The 19,974-nt window shown below is 40.6% G+C and overlaps 1 protein-coding gene across 1 annotated transcript in view; it reads right to left on the bottom strand.

Annotated features, from left to right (window-relative positions):
- Positions 1-19,974, bottom strand: part of LOC126176732 (zinc carboxypeptidase-like) — a 111,048-nt gene that overhangs the window by 54,966 nt on the left and 36,108 nt on the right. The window contains exons 3-4 of the mRNA XM_049923901.1: positions 14,996-15,132; positions 3,361-3,436 (exon numbers count right to left, since the gene is read on the bottom strand). Of these exons, the coding sequence (XP_049779858.1) occupies positions 3,361-3,436; positions 14,996-15,132 (213 nt within the window). The remainder of the gene's footprint in view (positions 1-3,360; positions 3,437-14,995; positions 15,133-19,974) is intronic.

Raw genomic sequence — 19,974 nt, 5'->3', positions numbered from 1 at the left:
ATTTCTTGAAAATGTTAATATTGAAACATATACTCACCAAACCAGTGTTTGCCTTATGTAGAATTGTTGGTGTAAATTAAATTGTGAATTTTAATTTTACTGAGTGTAGACTTGACCACTTACCACTGATGCATCCATGCCATTTCACCATTTTAATAATAGTTCATTGGTTTATTACTAGATCATCATTATGCCATATCTCTACATTACAACTTTATTAAACATCACTTCATTGATTCAGATTTCTCACAGAAAATAACTCTACTAGCTGTCGTCTGATAGCAACAGACAACAACAAAACTTTATTTTTCTTCACATATAAGACAAAATAGCATCACCTATAATGAAAAAACAATGAAATGTATTATGAACTACACACACACACACACACACACACACACACACACACACACACACATACATACACACACACACACACACACACACACACACACACACACACACACACACATATATATATATATATATGTATATATATATATATATATGTGTGTGTACGAATTGCAAATATGATATTGCTATTTTGTTCTTACACCAACTTTAATTTGACAAATATTGAATTATGTAAAATTTGGTGTGATTGTATATTTAATATTTTGCCTAGTAGAAGAATTAATCCACTTTATTTCAGGTTTAGGAACAAACTTGTGTTATTGTGTCAGATTACACAAACAGTTTCACTCCAACAATTTTACATAAGGCAAATGCTGGATTGCTATGTATATGTTTCTGTATTAATAATTTCAAGTGATAATGCACTATGGAAAATCTATTTATGATAAATCACCTTAAATATGTAAGAAACTTATGTAAGCTATCTGACTGGAATAAAAACCAGAGGCAACTTAGTTTGTGAGAGAGTAAAGATGAAGAATTTTAGTAACTGAATTTAATTTCAGGTACAGCTGAATTTCAAAGCAGCCTCCACCTAATTTTGCGTAATAAATGTTGAAATATGTATTATTTGTGTATGATAATTATTAAAGTTTCGACCAGTGGAAGAATTAATCCACTTTCTTTCAGGTTCAGGGAGAAATTTGTATTATTGTTTCAGTTTAGCATATTGTTGTTTCTCATGTAAGTATGTTAATGGAGACTTGTAAATCACATAGCATTGAGAAAAGGTGACTGAAGAACAGATTCACAGCCAGTAAAATTTCAGGGTCAATGTCATTTGAGAACAGTATTCCCAAAGACTCGGCTATGAAACAAGTGAGCAAAATTATATAAATGATTTGTGTCTTACTGTTTAATGTCCCAAGTCTAAAAAGGAATTGTTAAAATTTATAGAGTTATATACAGAAAATTCTAATGTATTTGTATTATGTAATGTAAGGTTATGACCAATATTTATGTTTCAGTTTCAGTCATATAATTTATATTTAAAAATCATATTGTGTGAAATTTTCTATAATTGATTTCTGCTTGATTTTAAAATGTCTACAAAAGGTAACACTGGTGGTTATTTTACATTGATGTATACAGTAAGCTATCTACTAAACATCTGTCTGTAAAATTAAGTAGTGGATGATGTAATGCAGAAAGCTGAAATTGTTCCTTCTACTATTATTCTACACATGTAGAGTGATTAATTTTTTGGCATACAATAAAGTCTTGCAGATATCTTCGTCAGAGACAAATATGTTTATTGTAACATGTTTTGACATACCATCTTTGGAGAACTATGTAAATATTTCTTTTATTTTCACAGTTTTCTGAAGATGCTGTGTCAAAATGTCACACTATATAAACTTGTCTCAGATAAAGAAGACACAAAAAATTTATTACATGCTAAGCCTTAATGGTCACATACCTTAACATGGATGAATTCATCAGACAAATGTATATTTTGTGGTCTATATTTCAACATTCACCAAAAACAGCCAAAACACTGTACACACACTGCTTCTAATTAATTTGTTATTCAGGTGACAGTTTTCAGTCCACTGATTATATCAGTAAACTTAGTTTCACTAGAAGCCATGTCAATGAAGAGTAACTGATAACCAAAACTATCACTGCAATATGTAGTGGTAAAAGTACTATGTGCTAACTAGTATGTTTGAGACATTGCCACCACTAATTAGAAAGTCACCATTTCATTCTTCCAAATAATCTATTTCAGATTTTCTTCATTAATCAGTTATGAAGAACTAACTAAATTAACATAATGTCAAATATGGCAACTTTACTTCAAAACTGGTAATTCACAGTTTTACAAACTGCATTATAATTCTCGAAATAGGTATCCCTCACCACAGAAAAAATTTGATTTTGCATGTGGTAGTCACACAACAAAGACATATATAGAACTAGGCTGTGCTTAGCATTTGGCATGATAAGATGTATACACAATTTGTCTAAGCTGGTCTCACAGTCAGGTAACATCTTTGCGAGTTTACATATTTCTATCATTACATGAACATTCTGATGAAAGTGTGCTTACAGTTATGATCATACTAACAGTTTCGTGGTATTTTCATTTATGTAAATCAGTGGGTTAATGCATACAATAATATTTATTACAGACTGCATATGTCTAGCGTCTTATTAACTTTGACATTGGACAGGACATGTTTATGCAATGGATAATGTGCAGTCTTAATTTTGATAAACTGTTTTTGAAAATGAATCACTAACAAATAAAGGAAAAGCATTTGGTCCACCACCATTTTCAGATCATTACCATGTCAAGATTGGAAATGCAACTCGTGTAACACCACTGGTGACAGTTACGTAATAAGAGACAATGATTACTGAACTTCTATTGGTGGCAACTACTTCAGTTGTGTTGAGAATGGACTGTAACGTAAAGTTATGCAGAACTGAAATGAGTATAGGTAAGAAGAATGGATTGAGTAAACAAGCTACGACTGAGTGTTAATGTTGTTTGTGATGTCGGGAAGTAAAGATGTTTTACTTGGTATCTTAATGATATCGTTTTGGATGCAAATTAGCATGACAATTTTTGTTAGATTTACCACTGGATTAATGCATAAAGAACTATCAGTTGATAGAAACTGGCCATCACTCCAATGAAAGAATCTAATTAGCATAAACGTTGAAAATTGAACTTGGTCATTTTGAGTCCAACACTGAATTTTAGATGACTTCAATTATGTGTGTGCCACCAAGGGATTTCAATCTAAGCCAGGTGAGTATAATTACGCTCTGTAGGTGTAAATTACTTCTTTACTAATACTCTCAAATTACCTCAAATTTGCAACAACTATTCCTTTAATCAGATTCACAGAGTGTCAGATGATAAGACAAAGTAATAGTGTATATGTCTAAAATCTGTTCACACGTGGAAAAAGTGTATGTAGACCGATAACTTACCTCTTCTAGGGTGTGATAATCATCTAAAGCAAAGTCTGCTCTCGCTACATTATCCGGCCTCTCATTGTCAATCAAGCTGAAAAAAGAAAAAAGTAAAGCTATTTCGGTCTTTATTTGTCATTATTGATGATTATTAGGTGCGATAATTACTAATGGATGTGGTGTCATATTTCTTCCCTGAACTGATAAACAGCTGTCTCAGCCACTCTTGGAGAGCATCCAGAGTGTACATCAATATTTTAATGGGTGTATCTGCGTTTTGACGTGAGAAACAAGCGTTACGCAACACCTGCGAAAGTTTATGTCACGTAATTTGATAGGCAATACGAATACACAATCTGGAAAATCAGATACATGGACATGACCATAGGTATTACGTTGGTAATACGTCGTGTTCTTGTTTTTGAATGTTCATATTCCAGTTGCTACAGATTTATTTATCATTCTCATTTTTTATTTGTAGTTCTCTATTGCTGTTTGAGTTTACATATTGTCATTTTGTCATCTGGAGAGAGTCAGGTAGCTATGGACACTAGACAATGGAGTAACAATGAAGAGATCGAAACATTTCCAAATATTTTTCTGTTTGAGTTCAGCAGAGAGGTGACAGCAGCAGAGGCAGCCAGAACCATTTGCGCCTTGTGTGGGGATGAGACCATTGGACAGAGCACTGGAAGAAAATGGTTTTCTCGTTTTAGCAAGAAACATTATGACATTAGTGACTCTCCACATTCAGGAAAACGTTCGGGGTTTGATGAAGGTCGCTTAAATGAATTAATCCACAGTGATCGCCTCCAGTACAGTCGATAACTAGCATATGTGGTGAACAGTGATCATCGCATCGTGCAGCAGCTGCATCCAACGGGGAAGGTTCAAAAACCGGAGGTATCGCACACTGTAATCTGAAACGACAAAAATCAGCGAGTAGCCATTTGTGCATATCTACTGCTCATTATCAATTGGTTCGTGAACAACACCGACTATTTCTGTCCTGTATCGTTACTGGTGACGAGAAATTTGACTTTATGCCAACATAAGGAAAAGAAGGGAATGGTTGAGCCCAAACAAAGCAGCAACTACCTGTACAAAGACTCGAGTGCATCCACGAAAGATAATGTCAATCATCTGGTGGAACAGTGACGGTGTAGTATACTACGAATTGCTTCCCAACGGGTAATAAGCAATGCTGACATTTATTGTCAAAGACTGAGACGCAATCGAAGCACAACGACCGGCAAAGCTGTACAGAGTGATGCCGCTACACGATAACGCCCGCCTGCATTCTGCTAGACTGACAGAAAACATACATCGTATTGGGTCGGTAAGTCAGTCGGCACTCACCTTATTTCCCTGATGCTGCGGACTCGGATTTCCACCTTTGCCGCTCTCAACCCAACGACGTCCAAGGACCTTCCTTTCCGAATGGAAAATGCGCTCCGAATATGACTCGACGAGTTCTTCGCCTCAAAACAACGTGGTCGCTAAGGTTGCGGAATCGAAAAGTTACCCAAACGGTGGCAGACTTCTGTAAATAGTGAAGGAGACTTAAGTCTCTGTTATGTGTAACTGTTGAGTTTTTTAAACTTATGGAGAAACGCTAGTAATGTATGTAGCAGACTAACAACTTTTCAGAAAAACCTTTATCAGCTAAAGATAAATCACTCAGCACTTTGATTCCATGTGCAGTGGCCGTTGGCCTGCCTTAGGTAGTAGTCACCTACCCACAACAAACTGCAGCCATGGTGACAGACGCAAGCGATGCACCAGCCAATGCCCCCATGCAGGTGCGCGGGGGATAGGCTAGCTGGTCACCGGACGCTGTCAGTCAACTGTTCCGACAGATCAATCATCATATGGCAACGGCATGCGCTTAAACATTCCTAACAAAAACTACCAGTTTATGTTTCGTTACTCTTACCGCAATGACGAAATGTCGCCGAACAGACATAGTCCACTAATCTGACGTGCTGCATACTGACTATCCAAGCAAACTGATATGAGTGAGTTCCAGCAAGAAAATCTTGAGAATAAGTGTAAGTGGAAAAAGATATTTTAGAAGCGAATTAGGTTTAATTTCGATAGGCCCACCCCCCTACAAGTGACTGGATTATAGGCAACACAGAAGACATACACGTAGCAGAGTGCTTAGGCCTAGTCACCTCTCAGGCGCATAATCACCACGAAAGGACGCCTTGCGACTGCGGGAAGCTCCGGCGAACATTTGGTCTCTAACGACAGGTGTTCACCATGCGTGTTCCATTCTCCATGAACGTTTCATGCAAAAACTTCGAAAACATCCTGTGTAATTGGGTGAAACTAACTAGCAGTGGTCCAACATATTATGGAAATAAAATGATTAAAATGTAATCTATTTATATTTACATTAATTAACCTCTGGTGTGTGTCAGGAAGATGTGATAAGTATGTTATTAGCAATATTAGACCAAACCAACCCTCACTACAAGTTGTATGCATGCTGACTGTTATTGGATTATTCTTAATTGTTCAATTATGTCCACAAGTAGTGAATGCAACTGTTATGTTAGGAAATATCTACATACAGGCTGTTTGATTGTTACAGATACGGTCAAAATGGGAAGGAGGAGGACAGGAAACAAGCAAATAATCGTAGTAAACATACGACATAAAAATAGTGTTGGCCCAATCGACTTATTATGACTGAGTAAATGAACTCCTTACGACAGTCCCCTCAGAACCAAAATGCAGATATGCACTTCAGGACAAACGGCTCATGTGAATGGAGGTTTCAGCATCCCTCCTCATCAACGGCCATATACATACAATTCTCCCACGCGTGCTCTGAACGCACTGACAATCATCCGTAGTGAATACCTGGAGCTCATCGACACTATAGATTGTGCAGGAATACGGAATAAGTCAAAGCTTTTACACATCCGCCCCCCCCCCCCACCAATTCCCCACAAAAAGAATCGAGTGTTTTCAAGTCCTGAGGTCTGCGAGGTCTCGGTATTGTTATAGAAACGCTCTTAACCATTGCTCAGGTATCAGTAATGATGATGAAATCATACGGAGTTTGGAATAAATCGTAGCCTCGGACATCAACGATATTATAACACTGGTATGACTGCACTTATACATAAATAGTATCGGTAAAACCCTTGGTTTCCGGACATTTGTTTGTTGGAACTATTTGTTGTTTCCACTTTCCTCTACTCGCCTCTTTAGTTTTTACCTGCAATAGTCAGACATCTCGTCTATAGAAAGAAGTATTGTGCTAAGGCTGCTCAGTTAATAATCAATCCGACCATTGAGGCGGCAAGTGGGTTTTTCAGCTTACTTCAAAACATTCTGTACCTCAATGTTATAGGCAATTTATACCCTTAGCGAGGCAGATGCCTCCAAAACGATTTGTGTGCTGCTATAACGAACTTCAAAGTATCTGTTCCTTTTTCCAATGAAATATTAGCCAGGGATTTCCACGCTTAGATAGAGGGTCAGCAGTAGACATATTTGCGAGTGGATGCAAAAGAAACATAGCCGATGTCGACAGACCTCAGCGGGGCAAACACAGAGAGGAGGCGAGCTGAACGCGACGCTTCTCTTCCTCCAACTTCTCCAGTGAAGCCGCCACAACGACCTGTGCCGAATTAGGGATGACTTAATTTAGTGGCTGACACCTAGCGACTAATTTCATTTAATTTCGTGTCTCAACAGACAAAACTTTGTCACATTTAACTTTAGATGAATATGGGATACGTAGGTCTTTATAGAGAGCAAACCTTTCCCTCGCTTTCTCCCTTTCACACCATCTCCCTTCCTATTTTTGTATGACAACTCTTGTATGATACGGACGGTATTTGCCTGCTAAACTTACAGTTTATTTCTAACAAACTTATATACACTCCTGGAAATTGAAATAAGAACACCGTGAATTCATTGTCCCAGGAAGGGGAAACTTTATTGACACATTCCTGGGGTCAGATACATCACATGATCACACTGACAGAACCACAGGCACATAGACACAGGCAACTGAGCATGCACAATGTCGGCACTATCACAGTGTATATCCACCTTTCGCAGCAATGCAGGCTGCTATTCTCCCATGGAGACGATCGTAGAGATGCTGGATGTAGTCCTGTGGAACGGCTTGCCATGCCATTTCCACCTGGCGCCTCAGTTGGACCAGCGTTCGTCCTGGACGTGCAGACCGCGTGAGACGACGCTTCATCCAGTCCCAAACATGCTCAATGGGGGACAGATCCGGAGATCTTGCTGGCCAGGGTAGTTGACTTACACCTTCTAGAGCACGTTGGGTGGCACGGGATACATGCGGACGTGCATTGTCCCGTTGGAACAGCAAGTTCCCTTGCCGGTCTAGGAATGGTAAAACGATGGGTTCGATGACGGTTTGGATGTACCGTGCACTATTCAGTGTCCCCTCGACGATCACCAGTGGTGTACGGCCAGTGTAGGAGATCGCTCCCCACACCATGATGCCGGGTGTTGGCCCTGTGTGCCTCGGTCGTATGCAGTCCTGATTGTGGCGCTCACCTGCACGGCGCCAAACACGCATACGACCATCATTGGCACCAAGGCAGAAGCGACTCTCATCGCTGAAGACGACACGTCTCCATTCGTCCCTCCATTCACGCCTGTCGCGACACCACTGGAGGCGGGCTGCACGATATGGGGGCGTGAGCGGAAGACGGCCTAACGGTGTGCGGGACCGTAGCCCAGCTTCATGGAGACGGTTGCGAATGGTCCTCGCCGATACCCCAGGAGCAACAGTGTCCCTAATTTGCTGGGAAGTGGCGGTGCGGTCCCCTACGGCACTGCGTAGGATCCTACGGTCTTGGCGTGCATCCGTGCGTCGCTGCGGTCCGGTCCCAGGTCGACGGGCACGTGCACCTTCCGCCGACCACTGGCGACAACATCGATGTACTGTGGAGACCTCACGCCCCACGTGTTGAGCAATTCGGCGGTACGTCCACCCGGCCTCCTGCATGCCCACTATACGCCCTCGCTCAAAGTCCGTCAACTGCACATACGGTTCACGTCCACGCTGTCGCGGCATGCTACCAGTGTTAAAGACTGCGATGGAGCTCCGTATGCCACGGCAAACTGGCTGACACTGAAGGCGGTGGTGCACAAATGCTGCGCAGCTAGCGCCATTCGACGGCCAACACCGCGGTTCCTGGTGTGTCCGCTGTGCCGTGCGTGTGATCATTGCTTGTACAGCCCTCTCGCAGTGTCCAGAGCAAGTATGGTGGGTCTGACACACCGGTGTCAATGTGTTCTTTTTTCCATTTCCAGGAGTGTAGGTATGTCGTTGTGAATTCTGTAGGGTATTTCAAAAAGATTTCACCCAACATGAAAACCATGTAGCCGGCCGCTGTGGCAGAGGGGTTCTAGGCGCTTCAGTCTGGAACCGCGCAACCCCTACGGTCGCAGATTCGAATCCTGCCTCGGGCATGGATGTGTGTGATGTCCTTAGGATAGTTAGGTTGAAATATTTCTACGTTCTAGGGGACTGATGACCTCAGATGTTGAGTCCCATAGTGCTCAGAGCCATTTGAACCATTTTTGAACCAAAAACATGTATCTTCTCGCATATGGATGAAGACTGAAATTTGTGGTGAATTGTGTCTTATGTTTCAAATTTAAAAGTTTGTCTTGGAGCCGATTGTAAGTTGCCTGCTGATGTGGGTGTCTGTATGTGTCTCCAGAGTGCTGCGTGTAGTTCCTTCAAGTGGAGGTAGCTGAAGCACAGCAAAAAAGCGCCTTTTCTTTTATCCAGTTCAGGAGACGGAAATCAAATATTCTGCTTTGAAAAACTTAACGACGAAAATAGCTTTCGCCTGTTCTGTCTCTGCCGAGTACCATAGTTCGTTGGAATATGGACAAACTGCTACAGTGGAGTACAGAATGTAACCGAAAGAAATACGCAACGAGACAGGCAGAAGCGATACTTTTATTCAAAGTCAATAATAACACTGATGTCACCACGATTCATGATGGCTCACATACATTACAAAAGCCGTGACGTGGTTTTAATGGAGAGCGTGATCACCACGGATGGCAATGGAAGGTTTACAATGGACTCCTATGTCCGTGACGAGGTTAGTAAGGAGTTGTTGCGGTAGAGCGTTCCGTTCCTCCACAAGTGGGTCTGACAACTATTGGATGGTCATCGGAGCATGTCTACGCGTTGAAAGACGTCTCCCCAACACATCCCATTCGTGATCGATAGAATTTAAGTCGTGGAGAGCAGGCCAGTCGATTCGCCGGACATACTCTCGTTCCAAGAGCTCCTCCACTCCCTCCACCTCCTGCGCTGTCCGATGTCGCCGCGCATCGTCATTCATCAAAATGAAGTCAGAGCCGAATGCATCCCTGAGGAAGAAAACAGTGTTACAGTACGACTGATCGGTGACTGTACCATGGTCAAAGATTTGGCGGTCAGTGTGCCCATGCAACATTATGCATCTGAGCAATAAAGCACTTGGACCACCAAAGCAATCATGTCGCAGCATGGTTCTGGGTGCATTTCGTGTTCCCACCACTCGCTATATCAGGATACGACCAGAATCAGTGCTCAGAATGAATCTGCTGTCGTCCAGGGAGGGCTCAGGACGCTGCTCCTCGTTAGGAGGACCCCTTGGCACCATCGCAAACGGTACAGTTCTGTTAATTGTGATTGCAATTGCACCCGCTGTCTGACGTGGGTACCTTATTGTCTGTAGCAAGATGTAGCTATAATCTGATGCTGTAGTTGATAATTGCACGGTAACTGAACTCAGATGGTCTCCTTGCCCGTGACCGGTACATTGTGTTCCGTTGTGTCCAGCTTTCTCTGTACGAATGAGAGACCCCTGGCTATGTGTTCCATCAATTTCATTCGGTTCCACGGAGTAATTACTGGGCAACGGTAGTTTATCTATGTCGCCCTTAAGTTGTGCAGGGCAGTTTATACTCGAGCTGCATCATTTTCATTTAGATAACATCTCTGCAAATTCTATAGCTCAGTGTAGTAGACGATACCGCCAGCAGTTTCAAGACAAAGGTTGTTTATTACAGTACCCTTATGCGAGTTCACAACTATAGATAAGATTACGAGATAGTGACAAAACAAAAGAAATTTATTTTTCACGCACATAAACTGAAATTATTCACAGCCAATGTCCACTGGGCCCAGTAATAAGTAAATTAAAAACACACACACTAACGATCTTCTTCGTCTGATATAGATAATGAATAATAGTATCACTTTGATTCATTGACAGAAACAATAACACTTGAAGTAACTATGTCCAAGTCGGATGTCAATCATTACCAAGGGTTTAGCAGTGCAATTGTAGGTCCAGTCAGACACCTATATCTGATAGTAGTTCCTGGGAAAAACATAGTCAATAGCCAATGTCGAATTAGGCGAAAGCTCCGGAAGTGACGTATGGTGGCTCTTTGTTAGCTGTTGTGATGCATTTTTGAAGCTGGGTCTACATCCAGATTTGGCTGAGTGACGTAAGTACTGGTTCAGCGAATTGAATTGCCAGCTAGGGGCTGGACCCAATCTTAAATACACGTCTGGTCGTCGGACATTTGTTCTACGCTCAGCGGGCACATGATCGGCGGCTGTTAAGCAGGGCCTGCATGTAGCGCCTATAGGGGTAACGGGGTGACGCAAGCGACACTTGTGGCTAAGCTGGCTCCACATATTTCCTTGGCGGCACCTGGGGTTCGACGTGACTACAGACCAGTGTCATGGTCGGCTGTAAATGTTGACATATATATTGCGGCCACTGAACAGGATTTTGACTGATAAACTTGCCTGCTGACTTGTGTGGTAACTACGCCGGTAAACACTAGCGGTTCTGGATTTCGGCACCTGCCGATCTCAGTTGTCGCCAGGTGGCTGTAGCTGCAATGTGATGTAGCAACTATTACATCCAGAGATCACCCAGTGCGCTCATTCAAGGCGTAGAGCACATTCAACAGCGTTTAACACTTGGTCAATAGACATTTGCCTATTGTGCCAGCAGAGAGTTAGTCATTCTTCATAAACTAGCTGATCAAAAGTATCTAGCCATGGAGTGTGTTCACCCGTTGCTTTTCTGATGGCTTGAACTCTGCTGGAGACAGTTTGAACGAGGGATCTGAATATATGTAGAGAAATGCCGACCACCCTTCTCTCATGAGCCGAAATCACCGAAGGTAGTGGTGTTGGACCTTTGGGTCTGGAGCGAAGTCATCCAAAAGGTATTGTCTCGCGATCTGGTTAGGAATCTGAGTAGACCAGTCCATTTCATGAATGTTACTGTCAGAAACCCATGTCTCGCATACAAATCACACAGTGCATTGTCATGCTGACAGAGACAGTCATCTTCTTCGAACTGTTCTTCTACGGTGCTCAGAACATGATGTTGTAAATGTGTTCACATCCTTCTGCATTTAACGTTTCCATAAGCGCAGTACCGTCATATCTTAACACCACCTCATCTGCGATGCTGACACTGCACATGATTGCTTTTAATATTCTCCAGGCATTTGGCAAACCCAAGCTGTTCCATCGGGTTGCCACGGTATATAGCGTGATTCGTCACTCCGAACCTTTCCTCTCCTGTCGCCCACTGTCCAGCGACGCCGCTCTACGCACCACCTCAAGTGTCGCTTGGCGTTGACTGCGGAAATGTGTGGCATGTGAGGAGCTGCTCGACAACTGTGCTCTGTTCTGTTCAATTCCCCACGTACATTCATTGTACTAATGAAACTATCGGTAGCACGTTCGAACTCATATGTGTTTCGTTCTGCTGATTTGTTGCGATTTTGTACAGCCACCTTCCGCAATTCTCGTTGGTCTTCGGCCTTCAGTAGACATGGTCTGTCTGGTCTTGGCTTAGCTGTGACTGCTCCTCCGCGTATCCAGTTCACAGTCACGTCACCAGTAGTCGTCTTGGGCAGCTTCAGAAGGATTGAAATTTTCCAGAAAGGTCTGTTACCCAGACGACACCTAATGACTAACGCACGTTCGGTCACTGACCTCTCCTGACTGTCCCGAACACTGTCACTGTTTCTCTACTCACCACACAATACTTCCTACCTGCTTCTATACTGGTGGGTGCGCCGCTAGTGACACCCAGTGGTCAGTTCCGGATTGCGTCGGTGTTTTCGGATACTTTGGGTTAGAAAATGTATGTCTGCCTGCTGTGTTTCGTGTTTTAGGAAGGTTTCTGTTGCTAAAAGCCCTTCCTGTTGGCGAGTAACAACAGCGTGAAGAGCTTTGTGAATTCATCCTGGGCGTGGAAATGAAAGATCAAAATTGCCTTTTACTTTTAATGTTCACACTTGTAGGAGAGGCTTAAAGTCTCTTCAAGAAGAATCGAGACACGCCTGACATGGACCCTGCATTGAACAGTGCATCCTCTCAAAGGTACCTGGTGTACCTGGAATAGATCCTGCTGGTGCCCCAATCCTGTCCACAGCTCCTCCGACGACTGAACGAGTGTTTCATAGAGTAGGCCCTTCACGTATCCTCACTTGAAAAAGTCGATTGCTGACAGATAGAGTGACCATGCGACTGGCCCACCGCAACCAGTCCAGCGGGTGAGAAAGGTTGCCTGCAGATGTGTCCTCACTTGTATCTTGAAACGTGGGGGCTCCGTCAAGCTGAAATCGAATGCAGCGACGAACACGCATGTGAACATCATTCAGCACGTCCGGCAGATTCTCTCGCAAAAATACGTGGTACGTATGACCGTGAAGTCTGTCTGAGAGAATGTACGGCCCAATTAAACGGTCTCCGACGATGGCAGCTCTCTCTTGATTGCAGTGTCCTCTCGTGGCTTTGTGACCCCCAGCTCCTATGTGATTACTGATCCTTGTTGTATGCCCAGTGTGCCATATCACTAATCACCCTGTATACTGGATTAACGATATACATATCAGATTTGTTGATCGCTACACAAGAGTACACGAACATTGTGAAGCATGCAGTACATTCTTAATTGCTTTTCAAGCTGGGGGAATGATCTAAAACGTAAAAAAATTTGAGTTTCTAAAAAGAGAAATTGAATTTCTGGAGCACATTGTGACAAAGTCTGAGACTGGGAACGACCCAGAAGAATTACCAGCTGTTGTGTAGTGCCCTCCCCGCAAGAATAAAGACAACGGCTATGGTTTTCTACTGAAAATTTGCGAAGGGCCAAGCTATTAATGGTCCTCTTTTAAACTACTTGATTAGGAAAAATAGTGCTTTTGTTTGGAAATGAGACTGTCAAGACGACATCGATTAATTTAAAAGAATATTCTTAAGGAATACAGTTTTGGATCGTTGAGAATTAACGCAGCCGTTTCATATGAGTGCTGACAGCAAAGCATATGGAATCAGGGTTGAAATGTTTCAATAAATCAGTAGCCTGGAAGGATCAGGTCATAAAACATTGATGCTAGCGAGCAGGACACCAACTAAATGCGAAAGAAATTACACCACATCAGAGAAAAAAGCCTTAGCAATAATATGGGTCTTAAAAAGTTTCGATGTTGTTTATGTAACATAGAATTATTATTCAAACGTGTCACAAAGCACTAACATTTCAAATAGATTGACTCTGATAGAGGGAAGATTAATCCGCTGGGCATTATAACTTCAGTCACATGATTATGAGATTTGTTACGTTAAGGCACTGGCAATTATGTAGCAGATGCCTTACCTTTGTTTCTGGAAAACCTAAGAAAGAACAATGAAGACGGTACATTCCAACTGTATTTCATTAAATAAGTAATTGGGAAAAAATGGGCATATATTTAAAAAAAAAAAGAAAAGAGTATGATACATCATCAAAACGGGAACCAAGATTGGAAGTCGGCAGTTATTAATTTTGCTGGTTTGAATCATCCTCACACTATTCAGTATTACAAAGGATTTTTATATAAACAAAAGATTTTGATAGGGAAAACTGGAGCGTCTATTGCCCATCTTATTTTGAAATTCAATGAACAGATTATTTCCAGTCAGCATTAGGACATCGTGGACCTATGGAATGTACTGTGAAACATTCAGGTGTCACAGTAATTGTTGATAACAGGGCTAAAAGACAAATAATTGAACTAAATCAAGAGACTGGTATTTGCCAAATGGAAAAAATGACAGACAGATCCAAAGATGTCCCACGGAAAACAATATACCCGAATTTGATTAAGTTCTATACATTTGTTTGAAACACTACTAAAAACTTTAGGACATGTTACATTTATACGAGTGGTAACGGCAATGTTTTCCATATTAATCAAACTCCAGGCACTTAGCAAACGAACACCAACAGCTACATTTAGTAGGGTGATTTAATACTTCGCATCTGTAGCAAAATTACAGTCAGTATTGTCAGTTAATAGACCCCAGTTCATTTCCAAAATTTGAAATCAAGGGTGTAGAGCAGTACGATGTACAAGTGATATATATTTCAGCTTATCACCCAGCAAGAAGTACAGTTACATGCTATATGTATGAGCTGGGCAGATTATATAGAACCTTTTCCCACCACAATGGAACAGGTTTCTGTACTTAGTAAGCTTGTTATCTGAGTTCAGTTGGTGTATTATGGGGTACTCTATGTAACCAAGGAAATGGAGCCTCTTGCTGCACTTGAACACTTACTATTGCACGTTCTCAATGAAAACGGACGCCGTGATGGAGTGCACTTGCAGCCATTCCAGAAAGGTAGGTTGCATCTTGGGCGACACCATGATGTCCGCTGGCATATTGACTGCCCTGGCTTCCTTCCAGAAGCGAATCTGCAAGAGAAAAAACAGTTACATTTTCGCCTGAAGTGCAGCATATAACAATATATTTCGCCGTATGCACAGTGATCAGCATAGAAGTTGTCAGACACATGTTATAGACAGATCTCAAGTCCTGAAAAGGACTTACGCAAATGTAATTTATCAGCCAAATGAAACTTTACGCCTGGGAGAGCAAGAAGTGATTACACACATAAATGGTCTTCCAGTGACTTAAAAAGATGACTGAAAAATTTATTAGCTGCTGATGATACAAGCGCTCTAATCAAGAGTCCAAAATCAACCTTATCAGCCAATGCTCATAAGTTTCATCCTGTGCGTCAGAAGTATAAAGTAGAGCGATACACTAAACGTAATAGTGTGTGTAAATTTCTGTGGGTCCATCTCGATAACAAGTCGGAACGGATTGGACTTATAGACATACTAATGAAGAAGCGCAGGTCACTCTGTTTCTTTCTTGGAAGTAGGTCTCTTTGTTTGACCCAACGACAAGAACGTTGTGTCATTTTGCATATCTTCAAGACTTGTTTCCTTATAGAATTATTTCACATAGATGTGTGCCTCTAGTATAGGTTGAAAGGGCTGTCCGATTTCCCATGTCGATTCTCAAGAAGTCTTGGTCATAGCTAAGACTGAAGTTGCGAATCTGATAAACGTACTCAACATCTGTAGTATCGAAATTATGATTTTCTTCGTAAGTCTGTGTTCTGAGACCAAAGATGTGAAAGTAAGGCATATAGTAGAAGTGTGCAGTGGTTGTTACACAATCTGGCTATGCACTCGGTTTGAAAAGGATGGAAGCTGGCCTACCGTGTAGTGCAGGCAGCATTATCTAAGAGCATGTTGTGCTAATATGTTTTGAGGAAAGAAAACGAGATTATATCAGTAGAAGAATGTTGAAGAGGAAATTTTAAGGTATTTGGGTTGATGTATATATGACTGTGTAATTCCTTATTGTTGGAACACTGTTTATGGCCGAGCTGTACTGTAGAAATAGGTTGAAGTGTACTGCAGGAATATTATAACGCAACATGTGGTTTTGTCTTATAATTGAAACAACTGTCAAGAAAAGTAATTTCACGCAGAAAAATTATTAAGAAATATTTTGCTAACTTGTCTAGTTGTGAAAACTTTATGGAAGGCTGTATTGTTGTTATGGCTTAATGAAGCGTAGTTATACTTGGCGTCTTTGTTCTCATTTATCAGTCGTCAGTTTAGTTCCTTCAAGTTAAGTTTCTCATTTTTCGTTGTGCTCCTTCATGAATGTGTTTGGATACTCGCACTGCACATCGCGAATTGTGTGCTGCAGAATCATTATTGAAAAAACTGATGAGATGCCGTCTTGCACTGCACATCAGAAGCACTTCAATTGAAATTTGATTTTTGAGAAACACCTCATTATTCCTTATGGCGAAAGGTTGCAGAACAGACAAGCGTTCTGTGCGCACTGATAGGCCAACAAATTTAATTATCATCGAAATTCATGTGAACTATAAAATATAGTGATTGTCATAATGTATTTGTAAAAAGATCTTATAAATCCAGAGGCTTAATACCAACAGAAGATCTAGTAAAGTGGTATCTTGTGAGTTTTCAAGCAATTTTATCAGAAAGTCAGATTCGTTAAATATTATGGTCATTTGCTCTGTAACTTGAATAACACTTCTGGTACAGTGAATCATAGCAAGACTAAAGATAAAGATTAACAATATTGAGGGCAAACATTTTAATCTGAGTCATTTGTTTTTCAGTCAATTAGCATAGCATATGTATATTTCATTGAAAACGGTTTGTAGTGGCTAATCTGGATTTCGCATCGTGTTACGCGAGTTTAAGATACTTCTGTTCAAAATTTAATTTTGGCACTATTCTGTTGCCCTGCACTGAGATTTACATATTTGGATACCGATATAAGTTTGATACATTTTTCAAATACTAAACAGACACACACAAACACGAATCTAAGTCGTTACACAATACTTTCAAGTTATGTGAAATATTTAGAACACAAAAGCGAGCATTGGGAATACTGACTTCTACAGAGACTTCTGTAACAATTTTACAGTGTCTTAGTTGACTTCTCAGTTTATTTAGTGTTTAATGGCGTGTGTTGCTGATAATAAAAATCAGCTTAGGCGAACTATGATTTGCACAATCACAGTGCAACAAAAAGAAATAATTTTTATGCGTACCTTGCATATTTTTCCAGACTTGAGAGTTGAGTTCTGTGTTCTGTGCGAAATTGTATAAGGCATTTGCATGGAGCACTAAAGCAAGATATTGGGTATCCCTGCTTATTCAAAATGGAATTAAAAACTTCTCCTTAGTCTTTCCTTCAGGAAATTATTATCAAATTATCTGTATTCAAGAAGTGAAAATTCCTGTTACATACATAGTAAGGAAAACTGCATGATAGATAGAAGTGCACTATAAACAGGTCTCTTTTTTCTAGAGTCAGGTAACTGTTTTATTTGGAAAGTACCTCTGTCATCAAGTAAATATTAAGTTACCAATAGAACAAAAGCAGTGGCATTTCAATACAAGAGAGGAAGGAGTAGCTTTTTCTAAGTGGCGTCTTTATTTCCAGCATACTAAGCAACATACTGTGTACAAATTAAGATTATACGAGCCACCGGCCTTCTGTTTACATGTATCTGGACTCGTTTCACACCTTTGACATTTTTCTGTTTGATGGGATGTACAGAACATGATTAATGGTTGGAAGAAAGTAAGTGAATTGATGGGTGAAGTAAAATTTCATTTTGAGATGGTCTCTTTACCTTAAAGCTCAATGGCTTTATCTTTATGGAGACGGTGGCAGATCCACATTTACATATTTCACTTTATTTTCGCAGCATCAGACACATTATTTTGCTTTGAAATTCGGGTGTCTGTAACGTCTCTAGTCATATATGCATTACTATAACTACACACAGTTATTATTTACGATGCTATGCAGTTAATTCTCCACAGCAAAGGTGCCAATATTTTGGGTATGAGTAAAATACGATCACTTCCAATCGCTGGTTAAAACCAACTACAGAATAAATACTTAGTGACAGTAACAACTACTACTAGCCCAGTTGTGTGGCTTCACTAGGGAAAAACAACAACAATTACTGAAGATACAAAAATAATAAGGCATGCATAGGAAATACAAGCTGCCATAATCTTCATTAATACTGCAAAAATGAGCGTGTTGCACTCTTAAGTTGTGTTTCCGTTAGTAGAAGAGACTCTACACTTTCACCAAAAACGACGCCGTATAAGAGCCACCTGACTTCCGCTTACATGTATCTTGACTCGTTTTACGCCTTTGAAGTTTTTTTCCTTGATTGGATGCACAGAACAAAGTACGTGAACGGGTATCTGTATCAGTGCTCTATATATGACCCCTTCACAGGAGCATCTGAAGTGTAACACGAAAATGAGGCATTGTAGGTTATCGAAACTACAGGAATCGGTATTACTTACAACAAAACCAACTGCCATTCGCACTTGACTACACACGTACCACGCTGCAACAAGTTACGCTAAAAAAGTTTTGGATCCGATTCGAGAGAATGGATTTGAAAGCAAACTTGCGGCTCTCAAGTAGAGTCAACGAAGTTTCATGATTTCCGATGCTAATCCATCGCTTTTTCCAAGAACATCTAATTTAAAAGAACATTGCTATTTTCGCAATGAACAAAATGATTTGTATAATATATTAAATTTCATAAAATTTATTATTTCATTTGTTTACTTGTATGCCATGTTCGTCCAATGTATGCTAGCATTAGTTTGCATAAACTAAGTGACCCCAGCAGCAGCAGCAAGCAAGCAGATTACTCCAAGTTATACTGAACTAAGATGTGTATAATCAGTGAACTAAACTTTATATGTCACTTCAGAACTAATTACTGAAGTGTAATGTTTGGAAACTGTTCTAGCAGTAAACATGCGTATTTGTCTCAAAGTTATCTTTGAGTGGTGGGGGCCAGAGTGATCTATATCAAAGACATCCCAATGATCACATGTTCTTGATGTCCTTGGAACACAAGTATAACAACAAACTTTTCAACTTCTCTGTTCACTCAAATAGTCTTTCAGTGTTGTATTTCTGCCGCAATTCGAGTCTCCCTTCACGCCAAAAAAGTTTCGTTACAATAGTGGAGGAACTGGGATAGTCGTGAAATTCTAGATGCCACGAATAAATCTTGTTTATATGTGGATGCAGGAAAAGTGACGAGAACTGACGCTCAACTGTAAGGACCTGCAACATCGCCGATGGACGAAAGATAAGTACTCTGTTTTTCAATTATATTAGTTTGGAACAAAATCAATTTTAATTTCAGTTGTTCAACAGTTACAAAGAGCTACGGTAAATCTTTAATAGTTGCAGTACAAGGATTCATCCATGTGGCGATTCATGGGAAGAGAACATTATTTACTGATTTTGAGCATTGTTGCAAGTCTAATACTAAGATGAGTGAGAATAATGTTCTCCACATACCTATGACCACTAGGTCAGGTAGGGAAATTTATGCTTCAACCCCAAACTTATATTGTGAAACTCATAATAACGAAAATGCGTCATGCAGTTTGTGTTCCCCTGTACACAGCATCCAACAATCAGGCCAACCTATAACTGAACAATTATCCAAATTGTTGGATACTAAATTATTAGACCATAGCAAGAAAGTAGAAAGGAATGTTAATCAGAACATAAAGAATGTTAATCAGAACATAAATAGTAGCTTTCAGAAAGTCTGTACAAGTTTAAACTATTTCAAGCAGAATACGAAATTGGTCAACATTAATATTCCTGTCGACCATATTGAAACAGACGTTGAT

Source organism: Schistocerca cancellata, chromosome 3, assembly GCF_023864275.1.
Source record: "Schistocerca cancellata isolate TAMUIC-IGC-003103 chromosome 3, iqSchCanc2.1, whole genome shotgun sequence".
NCBI lineage: Eukaryota > Metazoa > Arthropoda > Insecta > Orthoptera > Acrididae > Schistocerca > Schistocerca cancellata.
This window is presented reverse-complemented; position numbering and strand designations above follow the sequence as displayed.